This window comes from Haliaeetus albicilla, chromosome 17 (assembly GCF_947461875.1).
Source record: "Haliaeetus albicilla chromosome 17, bHalAlb1.1, whole genome shotgun sequence".
NCBI lineage: Eukaryota > Metazoa > Chordata > Aves > Accipitriformes > Accipitridae > Haliaeetus > Haliaeetus albicilla.
Window position 1 is genome coordinate 22132666 of NC_091499.1, and position 21233 is coordinate 22153898.

General features: G+C 48.9%; 1 protein-coding gene and 1 long non-coding RNA gene across 4 annotated transcripts in view; one reads left to right on the forward strand and one right to left on the reverse strand.

Annotated features, from left to right (window-relative positions):
- The window catches only part of LOC138689581 (uncharacterized), a 113832-nt gene that overhangs the window by 46104 nt on the left and 46495 nt on the right, over nucleotides 1-21233 (forward strand). The window lies entirely within an intron of this gene.
- On the reverse strand, nucleotides 5112-13360 carry VGLL2 (vestigial like family member 2). 3 transcript variants are annotated; one of them, XM_069805020.1, is made up of 4 exons: nucleotides 13160-13360; nucleotides 10661-10952; nucleotides 8403-8942; nucleotides 5112-7471 (listed from the first exon to the last, which is right to left on the reverse strand). In XM_069805020.1, the coding sequence occupies exons 1-4, from the start codon at nucleotides 13238-13240 to the stop codon at nucleotides 7359-7361; spliced, it is 1026 nt and encodes a 341-aa protein (XP_069661121.1). In that variant the 5' UTR covers nucleotides 13241-13360; the 3' UTR covers nucleotides 5112-7358. The 3 variants fall into 3 exon arrangements, with proteins under 3 accessions (XP_069661121.1, XP_069661120.1, XP_069661119.1); XM_069805019.1 differs by having other exon boundaries at nucleotides 5112-7280; nucleotides 8430-8942; nucleotides 13160-13357; XM_069805018.1 differs by having other exon boundaries at nucleotides 5112-7442; nucleotides 8430-8942; nucleotides 13160-13356.

Below are 21233 nucleotides of genomic sequence, written 5' to 3' on the forward strand. Positions count from 1 at the left end.
ACTGAAACACCTTTCTTGTCCTGCGCGGTACAGTAAGCAACTACAGTTGCCTCTTCATCTGTCTTATAGGAAACTGAGGGGAGTTTCAACATCATTTTTTAGCACCAGTATCTCATTACTCTTGATTAATCTCCTGGTGTATTTCTCTTCACGTATCCAATTTTCACACCTTTCCAGGAGGGCTGACCATGTTTAAGTTCTCAGTAGTTTCCAGTCACAAATGTATTTAGCTTTCTCTTGCAGAGAAACAGAACTCTGGGAGTCACAGAATTAACCTTTTATGAGAATATCTTCTCTCACATCTTCGTATTTCTTCAGTCTGACATCACCACATCCCCAAGGATGGAAACCTACTCACACAGTGCAGCCTTGTGTTCTTCAAGTAGGACCTTGCCAACTTTGTGCTTTCCTCAGTTTGTCTGCTGACATAGTCTTTGTTATCTTAACAGATACTGCACTCCATAATTTCTGAGTCTGTTGCTTAAAGCACGAAGAATTATCCTCTACCTGAATCTACTAAAACAAAATTAATGGCCATGATAAAGCGCAGTCAGTTGCCAAACACATCCTCTTGCCTACCCCACTCAGAGGTGGCTCTTGGCTTTAGTGGCAGCATCACCAGGTTAGAAGCTGTCATTCCTCTTCACAGAAGCAAGCTGAGAAGGGACTGTTGGTCCTGCTTCTTGCCAGCATTCAAAGTTGGCATTAAATAATTAATACAGGCCTCAAAAATGAGGGAAAAATGACACCTTTAGAAATATCTTTGAAAGTCTTTGTACGCTTAATCATGTGGTCTGGCAGCAGTAATTTTAGGTGGTCACTAAGGGCTGAGTGAAGTGTCTCCAGGAAAACCGTTTGACCTTACTGTAGCTCAATTGTCAGGCCTGCATGCAGTGGTCATACTGCCACCAAAATCAAGCTTTCCCACTCCTCACTTTTGGGTTGCTCCTTATTTTTTTCAGATCTTTTCTGCAGGGAATGCTTTCTGAAATGCCAACTTGTCTCCACAATGAAATTAATTTCGGAGGAGAATTGTTACTAAAATCCTCTTCAGCATTCTTTGATTCAGTTTTATATTACATGATGAGTAAAATACTTGATCTTGATGGAAGCAATATAAGAAAAGGTGGTGACAAAGTGACTAAGGCTGCAAGTGCCCTATTGCTAGCATGTTTGCGCAGTTGTGTTTTGGCTCAGATCATAGACTCCTGCAGCTTCCAAGTAGTATGTGTGTTCCTGGGGCATGAGAAGCAAAACAAGAAATGTGAGGAGTAAGATGGCTTTTAAAAGACAGGCCTATATGCAGAGAGGTTGGACTGTGACTAAAAACTTATGACTGTTACTGCAAGGACTATGCAAATATGAAAAATTGCAAATTCTTATCTGATTTATACAATTTTTTTTTTAAATTGCAAGAGCGGCAAGTTAAGTGGCAAAGCAAAACTGCAAAGGGCCCTGGGAAATATACTCCCAAAGAGGGTAAAGAAAACCAAATACAAGTGCCCTCTTAAACACGGGATTTTAATTTTCTTAGCAGAATAAACTCTCTGCCTCGACTCTCTGTGCTCTCACTGAAGTGGAGGTCATGGCTAGTGACAACTGGGAGCTGTTCCTGGAGGCTCTCTTGCCTTTTTAGGTTATGAGGGTCTCTGTGTGTTTAGGATAATATGATTGACGGCTCCACTCCGGCCCCAATTAGCACCCTATAATTTATTAGCTTCTGCTTTCAGATTATGCGCTAACTTCACAAATATTTCAACCACGGAAACAGCGGCTATCAAGTATCTCTTTCCTGATCCAGCTTACTGGGACTGCAGTTAAATACAAGGAGGGAGCTGTGCAGGTCTGTCAAGAGAGAATAATCATTTGTTTCTGTGTGCAACTGGGGCTGTCGCAGCTCTTTAGGACTCAGCGTGCGGAAAAAAGGGGGTTGTTCCACTGGAGCGGGGATTAGGGCTTGGTTTCTACCACAAGGGTATGGTGCAGGATTGAGGCCAATGTGCTGGCTCTTCTGGAGAGGGTCTATGTTTGCCCAATTCTGTTTATCATAGAGATACTGATACTTCAACTTCATGCAAACAGCATTGATAGGAAAGTTTGTGTCCCTCCTAATGGCGTTCCTTTGCTCCTCATTGCTACAGCATGGGGCCAGAGTAGTAACTGCAGGAGGGAAGAGGCTGGGTGAGGCGGGAGAACAGAGAGAGGATGAGGTGCAGGGTCAGGGCTGGGGCCAGAAGTTGAGGAGAGGAGCAGTGGAGAAGTCGGGGGTGCGGGGGGTGATGAACGAGGAGGGCATCGTGCAGCCATACCTGGGCCAGGTGGGGCAGGAGGAAATGTGCAGTGGGGAGATGGGGCACCCTCAGTAACGTCCAGCGTGGTATTACATCTCCTAATGCTTCAGCTCTCCTGTTTGGTATTTATCCTGCCTTTACCATGAATGTAAATAAGCAACCGACACGTCCCCAGTTAAACGCTCCAGCCCTCAGCCAGCCTGTGTTTTTGCGGGCTGCAGCCGAGCACGGCAAAGGGAGGTGCCTGTGCACAACAGCGGGGCCCAGGGGCACGCACCCCTGCACCCCTGCACCCCTGCACCCCTGCACCCCTGCATCCTGCACCCCTGCATCCTGCACGGGCTCCTCCAGCGCCTTCCCCTTCTCCTGCAGGACCTGATGCAGAGAGGGCAGGGGCAGGAGGAGGGGGTCTCTCTGTTACAATTAGCACTCACAGGTTCGGTGCGCATTATTCACAGATTATGCCTGGCTAAGGAGGCAGTAGAAGGTGCACTGCAAAGGTAGCTCCTCCGGTATGATTAGAGACGGACAGGAACAGGGGGACCTTGCTAGCCTGAGCTGCTTGTCAGTACAGTCGGTTTAGAGAACGATCTTACCGTGCTGGGAACTAAATTAACAATACACTTCCCAAGGCTGTAGCCCCAAAGCTTGAGGGCTGACTGAAGTAAAGCTTTTCTTTTTCTTTTTCTTTTTCTTTTTCTTTTTCTTTTTCTTTTTCTTTGTCTTTGTCTTTTTCTTTGTCTTTTTCTTTTTTCTTTTTCTTTTCTTTTTCTTTTTCTTTTTCTTTTTTCTTTTTACATTTTCCTTTTTCTTTTTTTCCTTTTCCTTTTCCTTTTCCTTTTCCTTTTCCTTTTCCTTTTCCTTTTCTCTTTTTCTTCTTTTTTCTTCCTTTTTTCTTTTTCTTCTTCTTTTTATTCTTCTTTTTTCTTTTCCTTTTTCTTTTTTTCCCTTTTTTATTTCTCTTTTAATGATCCCCTGTTCCCATTTCCCTATGCAAAATTGCCTAGCCTACAAAATCAGGACCTCATTCCTCCAAATAATCACAACACAAATCTCTCTCCTTCCCCTGCTGCAAATGCTCCTCTGCGTGGCAGGCCAGGGAAGCCAGCCAGGACACCACAATCCCCCAGAGGAGCCGGCTTGCCCTTCTGTAATCAAAAGGGCACACTAATTACAACCCTCGCCCAGAAAAAGATGCACGAGGACTGCCAGTCAGAGAACCCTGGTGCATCTGAACCCACCAGCAGCATTTTCCTCCCTTCCAGGAAGGGACCAACCTTTAAGCCCTCGCTAGAGCTTGTCATCAGCCTAAATAGGACTTCAAAGGGAAGGCGAGAAGGGATGGCAGTCCCTCCTAACCCAAGGAGGAGACAGGGCAGATACATTTCCCCAGAGTCGGGCAGCACACAGGCCAGGGGAGACGCAGGGATTGCTCAGACTCTCTTGCACCCTCTCTCTCTCTCCTTCTCTTCTGCTGGGGGGTCCTATGGAAAACCCACTGGAAAAGGAGGTGGGAAGTAAGCGACATCGCCCTAAAGCTCTCCAACATTAGACTGTAAGTGCAGGGGCACATATGTGTGTGTCTAAGAGCTCTGTGCTGCGTTCTTGCAACTGCAGCTACACTGAAGCAAAGCCCTCATTAAAACAAAGTGGAGACTGCGACCACAAATACTGTGTCCCATCCCTACTTCCCCCCTGCTCTTGACAGACCACTGTTAACCTCAGAGTTCATTAAAACGGTATTCCTTCATGCTTTGCTAATTTTCAGTTATTTTCAGAACGGGCAATAAACGTCTGCAGTGAACACGCCTGGAGCTTACTTTGCAAACTCCTACAAACTCCTCTCGCTCGCCAGCAGTGGATACTCTTGCTGTGCCCCATACTGCCGTGCTCTGCAGCAGATCCCGTCCCTCTGCCTCCTTCCCTGGACTCTGCACGAACGGGTCGGGAGCTGTGTTTGTTTGTCTGTCCCAGCCGGGCTAGTCTGTTTGTCAGGTGGGTAGCTAGAGAGCACAAGCCGATGCTAACCTCTGCACGACACTCGGAAAGGGGCAGCAGGAGGATCTGCTCTTCAGGCTGCAGGACTGGGGACTCGCAGCCCTGCTCTTTTGGTGTGTGACAAGCATGTGAGAGATAAGACATACATAACGTACAAAAAGGGTTTCTTTTGTATTTCCAGATTTCCTGCAAGCATTCATGATTAAGCCAGTAATAACCTGTGATGCGAAGAGGAACAAAACAGACTTGCAAAATGGCACCGAGGTTATTTGCATTGTTACTGCATTAGGAGCTGCTGCTCCAGTCCTGCAAAGACTGACGCCCAAGTCTTAAAGGTAGGTGCTGTGAGAAGTCCCCCTGGAGTCAGAATAACACAGAGTGAGCAAAACTCTGCAAGGATTAGCCAAAACAGGGCACGTGTGCTTTCAAACTGCAGTCCATCTGGCGTAGGAGCATTTTAAAAAAGTTGTTGCACATCTAACACCTTGAGCCACAATCTTGACTTTGGTGTTTGGATGCTTTCACAATACAACAATAAAAAAGAGTACCTGGAAAACAAATGTTGAAACCAATATTCATGTATTCATTGCATAAATTCTCATGCTTCACAGTCAAAATGAATTGTAAATGCCAATGACGTAAGTGACTGGTTTGTGCTTACATGAATATTTCCAAATGTATTTGGGCTGTATTGCCCAGCCCTCCTCATTGTGAATTACAGAGGAGAGGAGGAAAAAAGAAAGAAAGAAAGAAAAAGAAACAATTGTGGTGAAGCACAACCAATGATAGAGCCAGATTAATCTTTTTTCTTAAAAACTTTAAAAACAGCCTAAAAAAACCTGCAGGCAAATGCTCACAGAACAATCCTGTTATCTCCAAGCCTCTGCAGCAATAAAGTTAAATGCTATTTTTAGTTACTTTTCTCCTGCAAAGTACTGCTGCCTTCTTTCTTGATAGACGCCTCAGAACATTTTTGGTTTAACCGGTAATATAAATTCTGGAGTCCTTCCCTTGCCCTTGACAGCTTGTCTGGGCTCTGGCTAATTGGAGGCTGAGGGCAAAATGCTCAGGGTCTGGCTGAAGGAATCCCAGCAAGTCACCTCCTGCCATTTGCCAGGCTCTGGCCGGGGATGCTCTGCACATGTTTCTCCTTGCCAGCTTCTCACAGTATTTACTCACACTGCTTTATCATACTCTCACTATTAGGATTCCCATTCTTTCCCAGAAACAGAGTTACTGCTGAGCTGAAACCGAGGAGAAGCAAGTTTGGGTTATTCATAACTCCATTTCTGACACATGGTGAACATTATGCCAGATTATGTGAGAGTGTCGGAAGGTAAAAACTCTCATCACAGCACAAAAGTCCATTTTCTACTGCTTCTCCTGGTGTCAGAGGGGTAATGTTAGGACTCTTCTCTTACATGCATTGAACTTTGTCAGCCTTGAAAGACATTACATTAAGAAAAAACAGAAAAAAACTAAAACACGGTAGTGTTGGGATCAAATGTTTTGCCTGTAAAAAAGTCAGCTTTTAAGTAGAAGGTGAATTTGTCATTTCTGCACAGTTTCATTAATTATTTGTCACCCTGTAATAGCATTTTAATTTACCAGTGCAATAACAATGCTAACTGCTACAGTCCTCTCTTCTATCAGCTTCACGAAGAAACATCTGTTATTATGGAGCAGCCCCCTTACTTTAACCCATCTTACAGATACATCGTACACTAAAATGTAGCTCTGCAACAATCTTGCATTTCCTTATCTTTTGTATTTATCACTGTATTTTTTACTAAGAAAATATTTTCAACTGCTAGGATTTCTATTTATCTTTAATGCAAAGTAATAAAATAACTCACTTCATCCACACGACAGGTATTTTTCCTATTTCATCCTGAAGTTTCCAGTTTGCCTCATTTCTCTTATTTAGCCTTAATTCTTCATAAAAGCACACAGGGTGAAAGAAGGAGATACCTTTAATACAGCTTTTCTACTGTTAAATAGATATCTTATTCCCTCTTTCAAAAAAACCCAAAACAAAACAACTATTAAAGTGACAAAATGACAGCAACAAGTAGACAAAGAGAAATGTTAGAGGCAACTCAGACCTATTGTCCACCACTGCCTTTCCTTCTGGTGTTCCCCTTAAAGGCTGTTGGGTTGAGGGCGAGCCATTCTTCACGGGTTTCCTTCCTCCCCCTGCTTTAAGAGGGTTTTACTTTCACCAGAAATGTTTCTTGTAAAAAAAACCAAACAAAAAAAACCAACAAAAAATAACCCAACAAAAAAAACCCCACAACCAAACAACCGTTATATATCCAATGCAAATGTTGTGCCAAACTCTGAGAAGTGCCACCTTGGTTTTTGTCTTTCTGGGGTTTGAGCAGTTGTGCGTGGAACAGCTGCATCTCTGTAAGCCCGGGGCAGGTGGCCCCGGCCAGACACTTGCCACTCACAACCACAAAGCTGAAAAATCTGACCAGTTCCTTGATAGCCCGAAAATGTTAGTGAGTTCCAGTTTCTTCTCCTTTTACTTTTCTATAATGTAAAGTAAAAATCCAGTTCAAAACTGCTAAGTAGCTTTCCCATGTTTGCATTCGAGAAATAATTTTTACTGCCATAAAAAAATATTCACACCACTAAAAAAAAAAACCCCATGATTTCCTCTGTGCCCTGTACGAAGGCCAGTGGTTTTGCATCACCATCCATGACGTCATTTGACTCTTTTAGAGTAGTCTGACTGCAGTTCTGGCTGTGGGATCTGCTTAAATAGAAGTTCAACGTCTTTGGCTCTCCTCTTGCAATGGAAGGATTTTCCTCTCCGAAATAAGTCTAAAGTACCGTCCTTGCAATGCCGGGTCCTTTTAAGTCCCGTTGTCTTTCCCCGAGCTGCCGGGCCACGGTGGGCTTGGAAAAGGGCAAGGGGGGATCTGAGAGTCTTTGAGTCAGCACATCAGCTCAGAAGGGATCCACCACAGAAGGAGTAACGGCGAGCTGCAAACCAAGATCAGAAGCTGTTACAAACTGACCCGATTTCAGCTCTGAATGCCACCATGTCTAACAGGCAGAGATCTACAGGGGAGAGCCAGGGGAAGAAGAGTGAAGGACAGCTCTAAAACCAGTATAGATCCTTGCTTTTATCCTGAGGCTGCAAACCTGAGAACGGAGAAAAGAAAAAAAAAAAGGAAGAAGAAAAATAGGTACAGGCATTTAAGGACAGAGAAAGACAAACTGCATTTCTGCCGGCTGAGATCAGAGAATCAGTCTAAAGCATGGGCTCCCCAGAGCCCCAGGAGGCCGTGAAGCAAGGAGAAGAGCCCAAGCTAGACTGGAGACAGGCACACGTCCCTCCTGCCTCAGGTGAGGCCACCGCAAGGAGCCATCCGTGGCCGCGATAACCCAACTTCAGCACGGAGAACTGTCGCCAGAGCGGGCTTTCCTTGCCTCCGCAACCACTGACTCAGGAACTGCCACTGCTGGCTATGCCTGTGTCACCTTTCTGTCACCGCTGTGGCCTCACAGCCTTATTTCCAGGCACCCCACCGGGCACAGGGTGCCACTACCAAGGGAAAACCATTGCCCTTTCTGCTCAGCAAATGCAATTGTGCTTTCCTCTCAAGAACTGGGAGGAAAAAGTAACTAAGGAGAGGAGGTGGTTCATGAACCTGCGCAGGGTCTAGCAATGACCTGCTCTGCTGCGCCTGTCCCCGCTCCCCATGGAGGGAGCCAAGCGGTGACATTTGGGGTGGCTGCGTCCTGCTCCCAGCTCTCGCTGCTCAAGGCAAGAGCAGGGCCAGGGCCGGGACAAGGGTACCTCAAAGCAACCTAGACCCTCAGGGCATGTTTGCGGGTGCTAGAAATTCAAAGGGTGTTGGGAGCGGGGGGTGATGTGTTGCCCTGTCCCGTCCTCCCTCTCCCCTTCCTCACCTGCCTGGCCTCAGAGCCCCAAGAAGGGCACCCAGGGCAGAGCTCAGGTGTCTCCCATGGGGCTCCCACCCCCGATTTATCCCCCCCCCCAGCGGCACCCCAACCGCCCCGCCGCGGGGGGTGCTTCCCTGCTACTATGGACGGCGTGAGGGAGGCAGGGGGCAGGGGCGCAGCTGAGCCGGGGGACCCAGAGGGATGTCGAGCAGCTCTTTTTACCTGTGTCCACGTTGAGGCCGAGGCTCATCTCCCCCGCCGCGTTGGGGAAGGGTCCCGGCGTCGTCCAGGCCGCGGCGGCGCCCGCCTCGCTCTTGCCCAGTTCGCAGGGGGGGCTGACCGGCGTGGGGACGGAGGCGGGGGTGAGGCGGTGGGGGCGGACGGAGGCGGTGGGCACCAGGAGCGAGCCGTAGCGGGGGTCGAAGTGGGGTCCGTAGACCTCGTGCATGGCGGCGGGGCGGGGGTAGGGGGTGCTCTGTGTCCCGATGTAAGGGTGGTGGTGGTGGTGGTGGTGGTGGTGGTGGGCATGGTGCCAGGGCTCGGGGCCGCCCTGGTGCAGGTGGCTGTGCAGGGAGGCCGGCGCGTAGGGGTCGGCGGCGGCGGCGGCAAAGGGCAGCTCGCTGTGGGCGGCAGCTGCCAGGGGGCTGCTCAGGGTGGCTGGGACCGAGGAGGGCTGGTACGTGCTGTTCCAGAAAGACGGTGGGAAGCTGCGCTGGCTCATCGGGAAGGAGCCGTCTGGGTGAAGGGAGCGGGAGAGAAAGGAAAGGCAGCAGTGAGCACAAGCAGCGAGCCCTGAGCTCCTTTCCCTAGGGCTCTGCCCCTCCCCAGATCCCCCCAAACCAGCCCTCGCATTCCCTTTATCCCCCAAACAGTGTCAAACCCAAGAAAATTCTCCCAGCCGGTCCAGATTCCTTTCCAGCTAAACATCCAACACACCTAGCCTAAGGCTTACCCATGAAACTGAAAGTACTTGCTCCAGGTTTCCCTTAGCGTGCATTTGGGGAATAGGCTATTACCTAAGGCGAGGGAAACACCTCCTCAGCAGTGGAAACTGAGTCAGAGCTATTATGCACCGCAGCAATTTCCAGGGTTGGATTTTTCTTGTTTGTTTTTTGTAGTAATCTCTCTGTTTAAGCATTTACGCCCAGCACCTCGGAGGATGCCCGACACTGCCGGGAAAGCAGCTGCTGCCTCAGCGCGGTTTCAAAGTGGGCAGGAACAGCACGAGATGCAACTAAGGGCCAGCCTGAATTTTCTAAACACCTGAGGGCAATTCTCCATCTCTTACACCGGACTGAGGCCTGTTTCTTGGGTATATTGCTAGCATATTCGGGAAGCACTCTGCAGATCTTTGGAGATTGGCAGGGCAAAGGACAAGGACTCTACATGTTCTTTGCCTGCTAAGCAACATGCGAGACGGACTAGTGATTATTAATAGCACAGATAGACATTACACATTATTAATTGGGAGTGCACACTGTTCCCCAGACAAATAAAACCATGCTTCTGATACATGTTTGCCAGCGAGGTACGTCAGCTCTGCACCCTGGCATTACTTAGGAGAAAGGGAAGCAGTTCATGATGAGCAAAGAACTCTCCTCTCCTGCCATCAATTCCAGCACTGAATATCTTTTGCCCATGAAATATGTAAGCTACTATTTCATTTTTAGGAACTACTGACAGCAATTCATGGCGGGGCTGGGAAACAGGCTTTCAGCTGGGCGGGCAGCCCTGTGAGGGAGGGTCCCCAAAACTGCTGCAAAAGAAGTGCCTGCCCTAACTCACTGGTGGGCAGAGGATGGGGAAGGTTATTATTCCCCTCTGCCCTGGGTACCCCCACGGGCTCGTCCTGGGTGAATGGGACATGGCTATGGAGAACTGCGCATCAGCCATGGCCTCGGCATTGCCGGCACAGGGCCGTCGCCGTGGGCAGGTCTGAAAGCCCTCATTTCAGGAGTGTAGCATCCTTGTCTCTGCTCCAGCACCAGCCAGGGTGGCGATACGCGTAGGGCGAGGTACAGGGACACACGCAATCTGGTTTTTAGCGGCGGGAAGCTGGTGAGGTGGTTCCCACACTTGTTTTTTGCTTTGTTCCCATGTTTGATTACCACCGTGCTAAACTTTAAGCTGCCCTGGCAGGCTCAGGAGGGGAGGGTCTTGCCACAGCCACAGTGAGGGGGTCCCTTTGTTTGGCTGCAGCCCCCACCAGGTAAATCGCCTGCGCTGTAAAGGCCATTCAGTTCCCCGGGCCGCCTCCCAGGCTGCTTCTCCTTGGGCCACCGCAGAAAACTGAAGGGTTTTCTTCTTTTTTCCCCTAAAAGCGTCAGTCGGCCCGGCGGAGGGGAGTAGGGAGAGGGGATGCGCGGCCGGTGGAGGGGACGGGGTGCTGGCCCGGGGTGCGGGGAGAACCCCGCCGCCCTCTGCGCCCCCTCCGCGCCCCTCCGCGCCCTCACCCCGCCAGGAGCCGGCGTTCCGCGCTGCCTTCGCGCTGCCCAGCGAGAAGCTGCTGGGCTGGCTGAGGGCCCGGCTGAAGTGCTCGTCCACCACGGCGCTGATGTCCCCCTGGAAGTAGGTGAAGAGGACGCAGCGGGAGTTGATGTACTCGGCCTCGGGGGGTCGCTCCTTCTCGGGGCTGCAGTCCTCCTCCTTGATGCTGGCCGCGGGGTGGCTGGAGAAGGAGCTGCTGGCGCCGGCGCTGCTGCCGCTCTCCGGGGCTTCTTGCATTTTGGAGTAAAAGGCGAGTTTCTGGAGGAAAGGGGGAGGGAGGGAGGGAAGGCAAGGAAGAAGATAGAAGCGGTCACGCAGCGCAGCAAAGTGCGCTGGCCCTCCCGGTGCCGGCCGGGATGCAGCGCCGAGCCCGCTGCCGCCGTCTCTCCGAGAGGATGCGAAAGTTTCCTCCGCGGCTGCCCGCCGTCCCCCCCCCCCCCCCCAGCCGCACCCCCCACCCCGGAGCTGCATTTCTGCCCCACCCCGGGGAGGCAGCGAAGGGGCTGCAGATAGGGCTGGGGGCCCGAAACTCGGAGATGCCGACGGGAATGGAGCAGGACAGCCTCCGGGGGGGGGGGGCGCGGCCGGGCGGGGGGTTTACACGCACGGGTCCCCCGCACGAAGTCCCGCACAAGAAGGCATTTTGCAGGCCGGTTCCTGGGGGGGGGACGGCGGCCGCCGAGGGGCTGAGATGGGGGTGCGAGGAGGGGGCGAGGTGGTACCCCCGGCAACGGGGGGAAGGGGAGCGCGGCTCGGTCCTCGGCTCGCAAAATCTGCCCCAAAGAGTGTCCTGTAACCCACAGCGGCGAGGAGGAGGAAGGGGACAAAAAAAAAAGACAAAAAAAAGACTGGCAGCCTCAAATACATTTCAAGGCAAAAAAAAGCATTTCCCTGGCCAGCAAGAAGCTGCAGGTATTTCCTACGAGATTATTCTGTTTTTACTGGATTCCGCCAGGTGGGAAAACAGCGGGCGTTGAGGAGTTTGCTGAATGTTTCCCATCTTCTCTTTAACCGCGTTAGCGTGTCCGCAGTTGCTGGGAGTTTGCGGAGCGGGTCAGAGCCTCGGGCCAAGACACGCGAGATATTTAATAAAGTCACTCCTTCGTGACGACCGCCTTTCCACTTGGCTCCCGGCTCGGCCATTGAGGTAATGATCATCCCCCTAAATAATGTCACGAAGCCGTATGCGGGGCGGGCGGGGGGGCGGCTGTTGGTGGTGGGGGGGAAAAGGCAAGGTGGGGGAAGACATCATTTGCTATTTGTAACAGGTATTCCGGCCCCGCTGCCAGGCGCTGGAGGTGGGACACGGGCCACCACGCCGGGGGGCTGCGTGGAGCGGGGCCGCTCGCCCCGGCACCGGCGCTACACGGCGGGGGCTGCCGCCCGCCCCGGGCCCGGGGTGCTGCTGTCTCTATCCATCCCCTCTTTCGTTGTGGTGGGGGAGGAAGGAATTCATTTCTGGAGGGAACGAGGGGGAGGGGAAAAAAAAAAAAAAGAGAAACCCAGAGGGCCAAAGAGAAAGCGGCGTGCAGCAGGTGCAGCCCGGGGAAACGAGCCCGGACCCACGCGGGACGGTGCGCGTCCCGGGGCGGGCAGTTTCCCCCGCACGACGTGGTGCCGCGAAACATCCCCGCGGCCGGAGGGATCCTTCTCTCGAACTCCGGGGATTAATCGCTCCCCCGCGATAGCCCGGGCGGAGCTGCACGCAGCGCGGTGGCTCTCGCCCACGAAGTACCCGCGGGTCTGGCAGGCGACCGCCGCCCCCGGGAGCCCTCCGTGGGCTGGGGGACGGGCCGGGGTCCCGCCACCGAGCGGTCCCCGGGAGCGAGGAGCATCCCGCACCGCAGCCTTGCCCCCCCCGCCGCCCACCGAACCGGGGAAACCCCGCAGCCTCCCGGCGCTCTCGCCTCCCCCGCTTCCAGAGGGTGACCCCGGAGCAGCCCCTCCGAGGCGGCTGGTAAAATATCTGCCCGAAGCGGCTCTCGCAGGGGGGGAGCGATGCCTCGGGCAGCTCTGCCCGGCCGCTCCCGGCGGGCCGGCTCCCCGCAAACCGAGCAAATCTCTGCCCCGAGCCGCCGCGCTCGGATGGAGACCGTCCCGGCAAAGGAGAAGGAAAAAAAAAAAAAAAAAGAAAAAAGAAGAGAAGGGGAAAAAAGAAGACGAAGACAAAAAAAAAATCCCTAAAAAGGCATCGCAGGGTTAAAATCGCGCTCTCGCTCCCGAGGCAGCCCGCAGCCCGTCGGTCGCCGCCGGGGTACGTACCCTGCCGAGCCCCGCGCCAAGGTGGGATGCGGTTCTGCTCCGCTCACCATCGCAGGCTCCCAGATCTTCCCCCACCCCTCCACCCCCCCTTTCCCCTCCCCTTCTCCTTTTCCCTTTTTCCTTTTGGTAAGGCCCCAGACGGCCATCCTCCAGACGACACCCCTCCCACCCTCTGCCTCTTCCCCGCTGCCCCCCGCCCGTACCTGGCGATAGGGGCTGTAGGCTGCCGCCAAGTAGGGCTGCGGAGGACCGTACACTTGGTACATAACATCCAAACAGCTCATGGCTGGCCGCCGCCGAGAATTATATTTTTTTTCCTCATCAATTCGTCTTCTGCAAAGTGGAGCCGTGCTTCGCGGGAGGGAGGTTCCCGGGGGTTAAGAGGCACCAGTCACTGGTGGGAGGAGTGAGGGGGGATGAGACCGCGCTGGGCTGAGACGACACCCCCCCCCCCCCCCCGCTGCCCTCCTTCCCTCCCTCCCTCCCTATAACGCGGCTCCCTCCAGCAAATGCCCCGGGGCCGGAGGGTCCTCCGCGACCGCCGGGGGAGTTTCAACCCGGCGGCTGGTAGGGGTGGGGGAAGCCGGAGAGACCCCCCGCTTCTGCAGCCGGGGCTGCCCGGGAGGTGCGGGGGGGGAGCAGCTCCGGCACCGGGCGCCCGTCCCGGCCGCGCAGGGACCCTCCGGCGGCCGCTGGGGGAGCCGGGTGGAGGGGGGGTCTTGCCCAACGGGGCAGCCCCTCTCCTGCTGCGTTTCATTTCATTTATTTCCATTTATTTAATTTCATTATTTCATGCGCTGCCCCGCCGCCGGGTCGCTCCGCGCCCCCCCCCCCCGCGCTGAAGACCCCCCACCCCATCGCCCGGTTGGGTCCCGCTGCCGACGGGGGCGAAGTGGGGGTACGGGAAAGGCAGGGATATGGGTACCCCCCCCCCCAAAAAAAATCTCACGGAGCCCGGCGTCCGCCTGAAAACGCTGCCACCAAAGTTACGGGAACTGAAAGGTCTGGTGAAGCAAAGGAGGAAAAAAATCAGTTGTTCCCCAGGAGGAATGTCCCCAGGAATTTTTATCATTATAAATGCCGGGAACGGCGATGCTTTTGCATTTAATAGAAACTAAAACAGCGCCGAGGGCAAAGGCACGTGAAAAGAACAAACGGTCGTGAAGGTAAACTGGATTTACTCCCCGGCTTTCTGCCGAGTACGGCGCACACAGGCGTAAATAGGTGAAAGTGTCTTAACTGCTAATTTTGACGGCGGTGTATAGGCGGGAGATTAGTTTCTAACAGAGAGATGGAAGTTCTCATTTCAATAGCAGCCCTTTGAAATATTCAGCTTCATGGTATGGGTCGCAACTACTGTGAAAAGAGACCCGTTTTAGCTTATGTTTTAAGCATTTGCAATGAAGCCAAAACATACAGAAAATATGAGACAAAGAATATTACTTGGTTTTCAAATGATGATTATTTACAAAACTATGGGCAAAAAATCTGAAAAGAATGAGCACTTTGAACTTTGAAGACCTGGAAATCTTTACTTGAATTTTAGCAGAAAATCCTCACAATTAAAAACTAATATTTGCCTCTATTTTGTTTCCTCCCAAATGTAATTTTTATATTCCAAATGCTAGGAATGGTTCTGAATGCCCCTCCTTTGCCAAAATCATATTTCAGTGCCTAATGAGCATAAGTGTCAATTTTTTCTGCACCAGGTGCAAGGTTTAAAATTCATATTTAAACCATTTTTTTCTCCCTCTTCTAGTTTGGTAAATTTGTTTTTCATACTGCAATGCAGCCTGGAACGCCGTGGCTGCGGGCTTCAGCCCCAGCACCGCTCCTTCCTCCATCAGAGCAAATTTTGTGTCGGTGGTCGAGAAGCAAACGAGGGAAAAGAACTGCTGGTATCAGGCCTTACAAAAAGAAAAGTATCTTGTACTCTATCATTTTATTTCTGCTGAGTACGGGGAAGGACTCACTCTGTGGCTGGCATCCAAAACAAGGCAGGCAGCTAAGGAACGCCCCTCCGCTCCTCGCAGCGAGAGGCTGAGGGACCTCACTCGGGACGACGGGATCTCGCTTCTCCCCTGTGTCCCTGCTCCTGAGAGGTAGGGAGCTTTCCCACCATACAGAGATCTGTGCCTATTTCAAAGCTGACATGCAAAACCCCCCCCCGTTTCTCAGAAGGTGAGTCTGATTTGGATACGTACTCCAAAGACACAGCATACTTGCCTGCTGTTGGTACAAACTCTTCACCGATGACTTTGTGCAATAGCAAAGGTAGGATCCGACACTTGCCAAGGCTGAGCGTTTGCTTCTCGTGAAGAAAAACCCAAAGTATAATAGCAACACGTGCGACTGGGTGCTGCAATGCGGCAGATGGTCGAGGTTGTGTCCCCTGGAGAATCTCTCCTTGAGGGCTGGATTGAGGGGTTTTAGCTCACACTCAAGTATATGTTAGGGGAATCAGGTCTGATGCAGCTTGGTATGAATTCAGTTTCTTTTATAAACAGCTATTTGACTGTAAAACTGCCCAATGTAAGACACGAGCAAACTTTAGTGCCTTAATGCAGAGCAATATAAACACTCGTGCAAAACTGCTGGTGGTGTTTTACCTTCTCGGTGCACTCTGTGAAATCAGTCCTGGTATAGGAAATTATCCTGGAAATCAGGGGTCAGAAACTATATTCGCCAATGATCTCACTGCATATTTACAATTATATATAAATAGTTTTTCTTGGTCCCAACTAAAGAATTTTAGGTGGGTTGAGTCACACAAGGAACTACAAAGGCTTGGAAAAAAACAGCTGAGATATCTCAGAGAGAAAATTATGACAGCAATGAAGGAAAGCACAGTTTTAGGAAGGACATGGGTTAAGAATTGGCTGTGTACCATTAAAACACTGGCATGGCACTACTCCTACGGCCATACACTGGTAATGTTTCACAGCAGTAATGTGAAAAGAAAATCTTGTTGTTAGGAATAAAGAATGATAGGTTCTGATAAACAGCAAGATGCAGAAAGTTACAATTTGCCTCCGAAAACATTCCTATAAAGCAAGTCAATGTTATCTTCTAACTAAGCAAGAACCTTTCACAAAAGAAGAATTCGGTATTGCTGTGAATGGCTCACTGGACAGGCAAACAGATCATCAAACAAAACATCAACATTAAGAAAGACTGGGACAAAAAAGTCATGGAAATGTGATAGCACTGACCATGCTTGTTGCTCACCTTCCCTGGAAATCCTGCATCCAGTGTCAGCCCCCCGGGTGCAAAAGTTGGAGCAGTGAACATCATGTTCAATAAAAGGATTAAGTATTTATTAGCCAGAAGGGACCCTTCTGTTTCTTCAGTCTGACCACATATATACTTCATGCTGTTGACACTATACTTTTTTAGAACCTCGGGGAGAATTTTGCTGTTTCCAGAAAGGCATGCTTTCCCGACTGGAAGGTACCAGGAGGTGGATGGAGGATCCAGCCCTTGCTGCAGCCATTTACCATTGTGCTTAGTCGCCCTCGGTGTTTCTCACTTCCAGCTTGAGTTGGGCTGGCTTCAGCTTTCAGCTGTTGGTTCATGTAATGCCTTACTTCACTAAGCTAAACAGTCCTCACATATGTAATATTTTTTCTTATGAAACCTACTTTATTCCACATAATAATTTTTTTTTTCCTGCCAAAATAGATGCAGCTCCTTAATCTTCTACAGCAATTTCTCCAGTCCTCAGATAATTTTTGTACCTTTTTTTCTTTGCACCCTTTGCAATTTTTCAACATTGTTTTATAATATTGACAGAAGAACTTATTATTCTAACATCTTTCTTGCTGAAGGTATACACAAAGTAAAATACCTTCTTAGCAACTGATGCTTAAGGCTGTTAGGGTTTTTTTTGCCACAACACAATTTTAAAGACACATCATGCTGGCGTGCTTTCCCACTGTGATCATCACAGTATTTTCAGGATCACTACTACAAGTTCGTAAGAACTGTGGACTGCTTGGTGGTGTGGAGCTGAAGGTACAGGAATGTTTCTGGCATTTCTTCTGAGCTCTTACATAGCTGACGATTGAGATTGCAGGTAACCAGACTGAAAGGTTTGGTGATCCCATGCAAGCTTATGACATCTGCTCACAACTCCTTGTAGAGTCATCTTTTCCAGGGAGGACCCTTTCCATCACCTGCCTTCTTGGTGCTAGATGTGCAGCGCTGCAAAGAGCTCCATTTGTGTGCTCTTCGTTCTTGAAAGTGCCAAGAGACTTAGCAATAGACTCAGGTCTTTCCAAATGTCCCACTTCCCACCTTACTCAGCAGTCTTCTTGTCACTATGTTACCTGCAAAATTTATTGGTGTGATTTTTATATCAACTTTCAAGTTACCGATGAACATCTTGCACAGTTCACAAATTAGCTAATATGAATAATACAGTGTTCAGATACTATACTCCTATATAGTGGTATTCATACTCCTAAATACTAAAGATTTTCTGTTGACTGCAGCTTTTTGCAATTTTTATGCATGTGCTGTGTGCATTATTTATATTGTGCAGTGCCTCCTCTATGAGATGGTAACTTTAGTTTCACTAGGCTTCCTATTTCTGCTCTCTATTTTATTCTCTAATGCCTCAATCTGTCTGTAGAATTCAGCACGTACTCAACTTTCAGTTGAATGTGTTACTTGTGGGTTTATGTGGGTCAAATTTGGCTGAAATGAATTAAGATCAATATTGCTGTTCTTCTTTCTTATCTTGTCAGTCTTTGTGCTCCGTCTCCCTAAAAGCTTTTTGGTTTTTTAGGGCTTGGCAACTGTTACCATGGTGTTCCCAGGGATGTTTTTGAGGTGCAGCCTATGGGTCTGTATTGATGTAGAAGACTTTAGGCTCAAGAGCTGCTGGCTTGGTAGTTTTCACAGGCACTGAATTAACTGAAATTAAAGATAAAAGTCAGTATGTTAAAATAGCATGAGGACACATATACCTGACTTCCTTGTCTCTTTTACTGTCCCAAGGAACCCAGTTTTAATTTGTTTTTTAATTTTCAACCTCAGAGACCTTGTATAGTTAATTTTAACCTTCCTTTGGGGGCATGATTATTTTTTTCTTTTCCTTTTTTCCCCTGTGGCTCGAAGAATTAACCGTTAGCTGCTAATTATCACACGTACAGATACTATTTGGTGCGTGTTCGTATATGTGGCAACACGTCTACTCCAGTGACACGGTCTGCAGCAGCTGGAATGTACACGGTGATTTTTACTCCATGATGTATTTACAGGGGAGCTGCAGCCCGGCTCAGGGCACAGCATCTGGCGTGTGTCACTCACCCGTCCTACCCAACCCTCACAGGCTGGAGGCATCACCTGTCTCCCCTCTACTGATTGCGGCAGATGAAGAGATCATTATGCAGGGCTGGAAGGGAAATCTAGAGCTGTCATGAGGGAATATATTAACATGTGTGAGAACACACTGAACGCATTGAATTTAGGGCTTGATTTTGCAATAGGAAAGTTCACGGAAGTTTTTCCACGAATTGGCATAGGGATAGGCTCCGTTTTGCCCTCAGAGGTAGAGCTAGCAGCTTTTCTGATGCTTGTATTGTGGCATACTCGGATCTGAGCTCGGTCGCTGTGCACCTCTTTCCCCCCCTCAGCGCTGAACTACTGGGAGGTGAATCTGGCTTGTTCTGAGATTCATGCACCAAGACACTCTACAGTTATTTTTGTATTTGTATATAAGATATATAATACTTATTTCCTCTGTGCTCAGGACAGAGAGGCAATTTTAGACAAAATGTTCCCTAACAATCACCCCCAAGCACAAAATAGGTTTCTTCTGTTTTATTGTACTTCTTTCTATTGTTATGATCTAAAAGTAGAAACAGGCTGTGTCTGAGCTCTGTTGAAGTTTCTTAAGCACCAGCCCTATTCACATAAGCACTAAACTCTTGATGTAATTGAGATACGTAGGTCCTCTGCAATACCCAGTGCCAGTGATTTTGATGGCACAGTCATACATTTGCATGCTTTGTTTTGAAAAAGAAAGTTTCTTTCTGTGAAGGCCTTAATTCCTGTAAATGTTTTCATTTTAGAAATGTTTGTCTTTCCACTTTTGTAGATAATATTTCAGACAGAGGGAGGTAGGTGGCAGAGAAAGACTGCAGCTTGAGAGAGTAAGTGGCTCAATGCAAGGAAACAAGATGATCAGGTTTTCAGTAGGGCAGAAACAGGTAAGGTATAAGCTTTTTTGTCTGTACAGACTTTTATATAATACCGACAATATGAAGCTGGGATGAGGAAAAGAAAGACTGTCATTTACTTCCATGATTAGATCTTCCTTAAGTGGAAACTTTTATTGTTTAGAGTGGGCAATACTATACCACACAGGAAGGACTCACCGGTTCACTTCTGTTTTATTCAATGTGTATTTGGCTAAGCCTCCAGAAAATGTCACTAGAAAATGTTAACAGAGTATATTTTAAGCAAAATAAGTGCAAAATAGAGTAAAAAGAAAATTCATAGCAAAATACTGGAGGTGGAGCCATGGTACAGGGAATTGTGTTCTCATCGCTTGGAATTGCCCCAAATAATGTAGCTCCTGGATTGAGTGTAAATAGGTGTGATTTCAGGGGCTGGAAAATATCCTGACTCTCTGAAACTGAACAGAGCCCACATTTAAATTTTTTTATGGCCATACTTAACAGAGAACTTAGTCCTGATGGTTGCAAAAGCCTACCCCATCTTTAGGAATGAATTGGAAAAACAAACAAGAAAAAGAGAGGAAGAGAGTAAGAAAGGAATGAAGGAAGGTGCTGCCACTGTAGGTATGCGCTGTGTGAGGGAGAAGGGGACAAAAGAAAATGTAATTTGATTTTCAAGATAATATCTATTTATTGTAGCCCAGTCCACAGGAAACCAGTGTATACACAGATGTATCGTAGCTCAGCTGGAAACTCTGCCTTAATTTCATATTAGTATCTGTGTAAATTTATCTCATTTGATACTGAAGGATAAGAAAATAGTAGGCAGATGAATTATTTGTAATAAATAACAATGCTCCAGACTCTATTGAGGACATATGTAATCTGTGCCCCATTTTGTACACAAAAATACTAGAATAGGAATGGAATTATGAAATCCCATGCAATAAACACACCCTCAAAGGGAAATCATAAAGTGCATACCAAGGATCATGTGCCGGGATCTTCACACAAGATGGTTGTACATTTTAAAGAAGGATCTTTTCTCATGCTGAGGTAGGCACTTTCCTGAACTGCAAAGTGTTTTACATGTGCATATAAACTAGTCAGTGAGCTGGCAGAGCAGGTAAGAGCCGTCAATTTAAAGAAAGTGAGCCATTTCATACTTCTCCCATGATTATGTTTTCTTCCTTAAAGAAGGCTTGTGTGCGTTAAGGAACTTCAGGTCTACTGAGTTAGATTGATGGAGATACTATCCTAACAAATCAAGTTTTTGAAATGCAGGTCCAGTTTATATATCAAGGTAGGAGAATGCAATTTTCAATTCAGAAAGATATCCCAGTTGAGGAAAACTTTAAAAATTACCTTTAAGTCTCTGTTGAGGTTCTGTATTAGCTGGTAAGAGCCAAGCACACGGGGTGACAAATACTTGGAGTTGCTGCTTCACAATAAATGAATAGGCAGGACTTCATTTAGGCTCAGAATTTGGCATAACTTTTTGAATAACAGTTTTCAGAAATTGATTTTTAACTCACAGACAGTTCACTGAGCAGATGGGAGGACGGCTTATTGTAGAGGAGAGTATGAAAGCTGAAGAGCTGGCCAAATGTAGAGTGGAATGGGAAGGCAGCTCGAAGCTATTTCTGTGTCCTTGGCTGTTGAAATAATACAACCACAGCATTAAATAAACTGGCTTGTCTCCCATTAAGGTATTAATTTTTGTTATACTGCCTATTGCTGGTCACAGGGACAATTTTACCAGTCTGTGCAACTCTTGTCCTGATCTGCTCCTCTATTCCTGGCCTTGGAATAGACTGGGACCTGGCTTTACTGGTTTTGCTGTGTGGGGATGCTGCTGCCTCCAGGAGCCCTCGTGCACCCTCCTGGCACAGGCTGGCATTTGCTTGCAAGGCAGCTGAAGCAAGGGCTGAGGGTGATTTCCAGGGAAATCAGAAACAGGCGAGAAAAAGCTGTTGGGGAAAGCCTGCCATCAACTCCATGCTCCAGAGGAAAAGCGGGAGCCTTGGGAATCCCTTCCAGCTCCTTCCTCTCCCACATGCCCCATGCTGTGTCCCAGCCTTCTGCACACCCG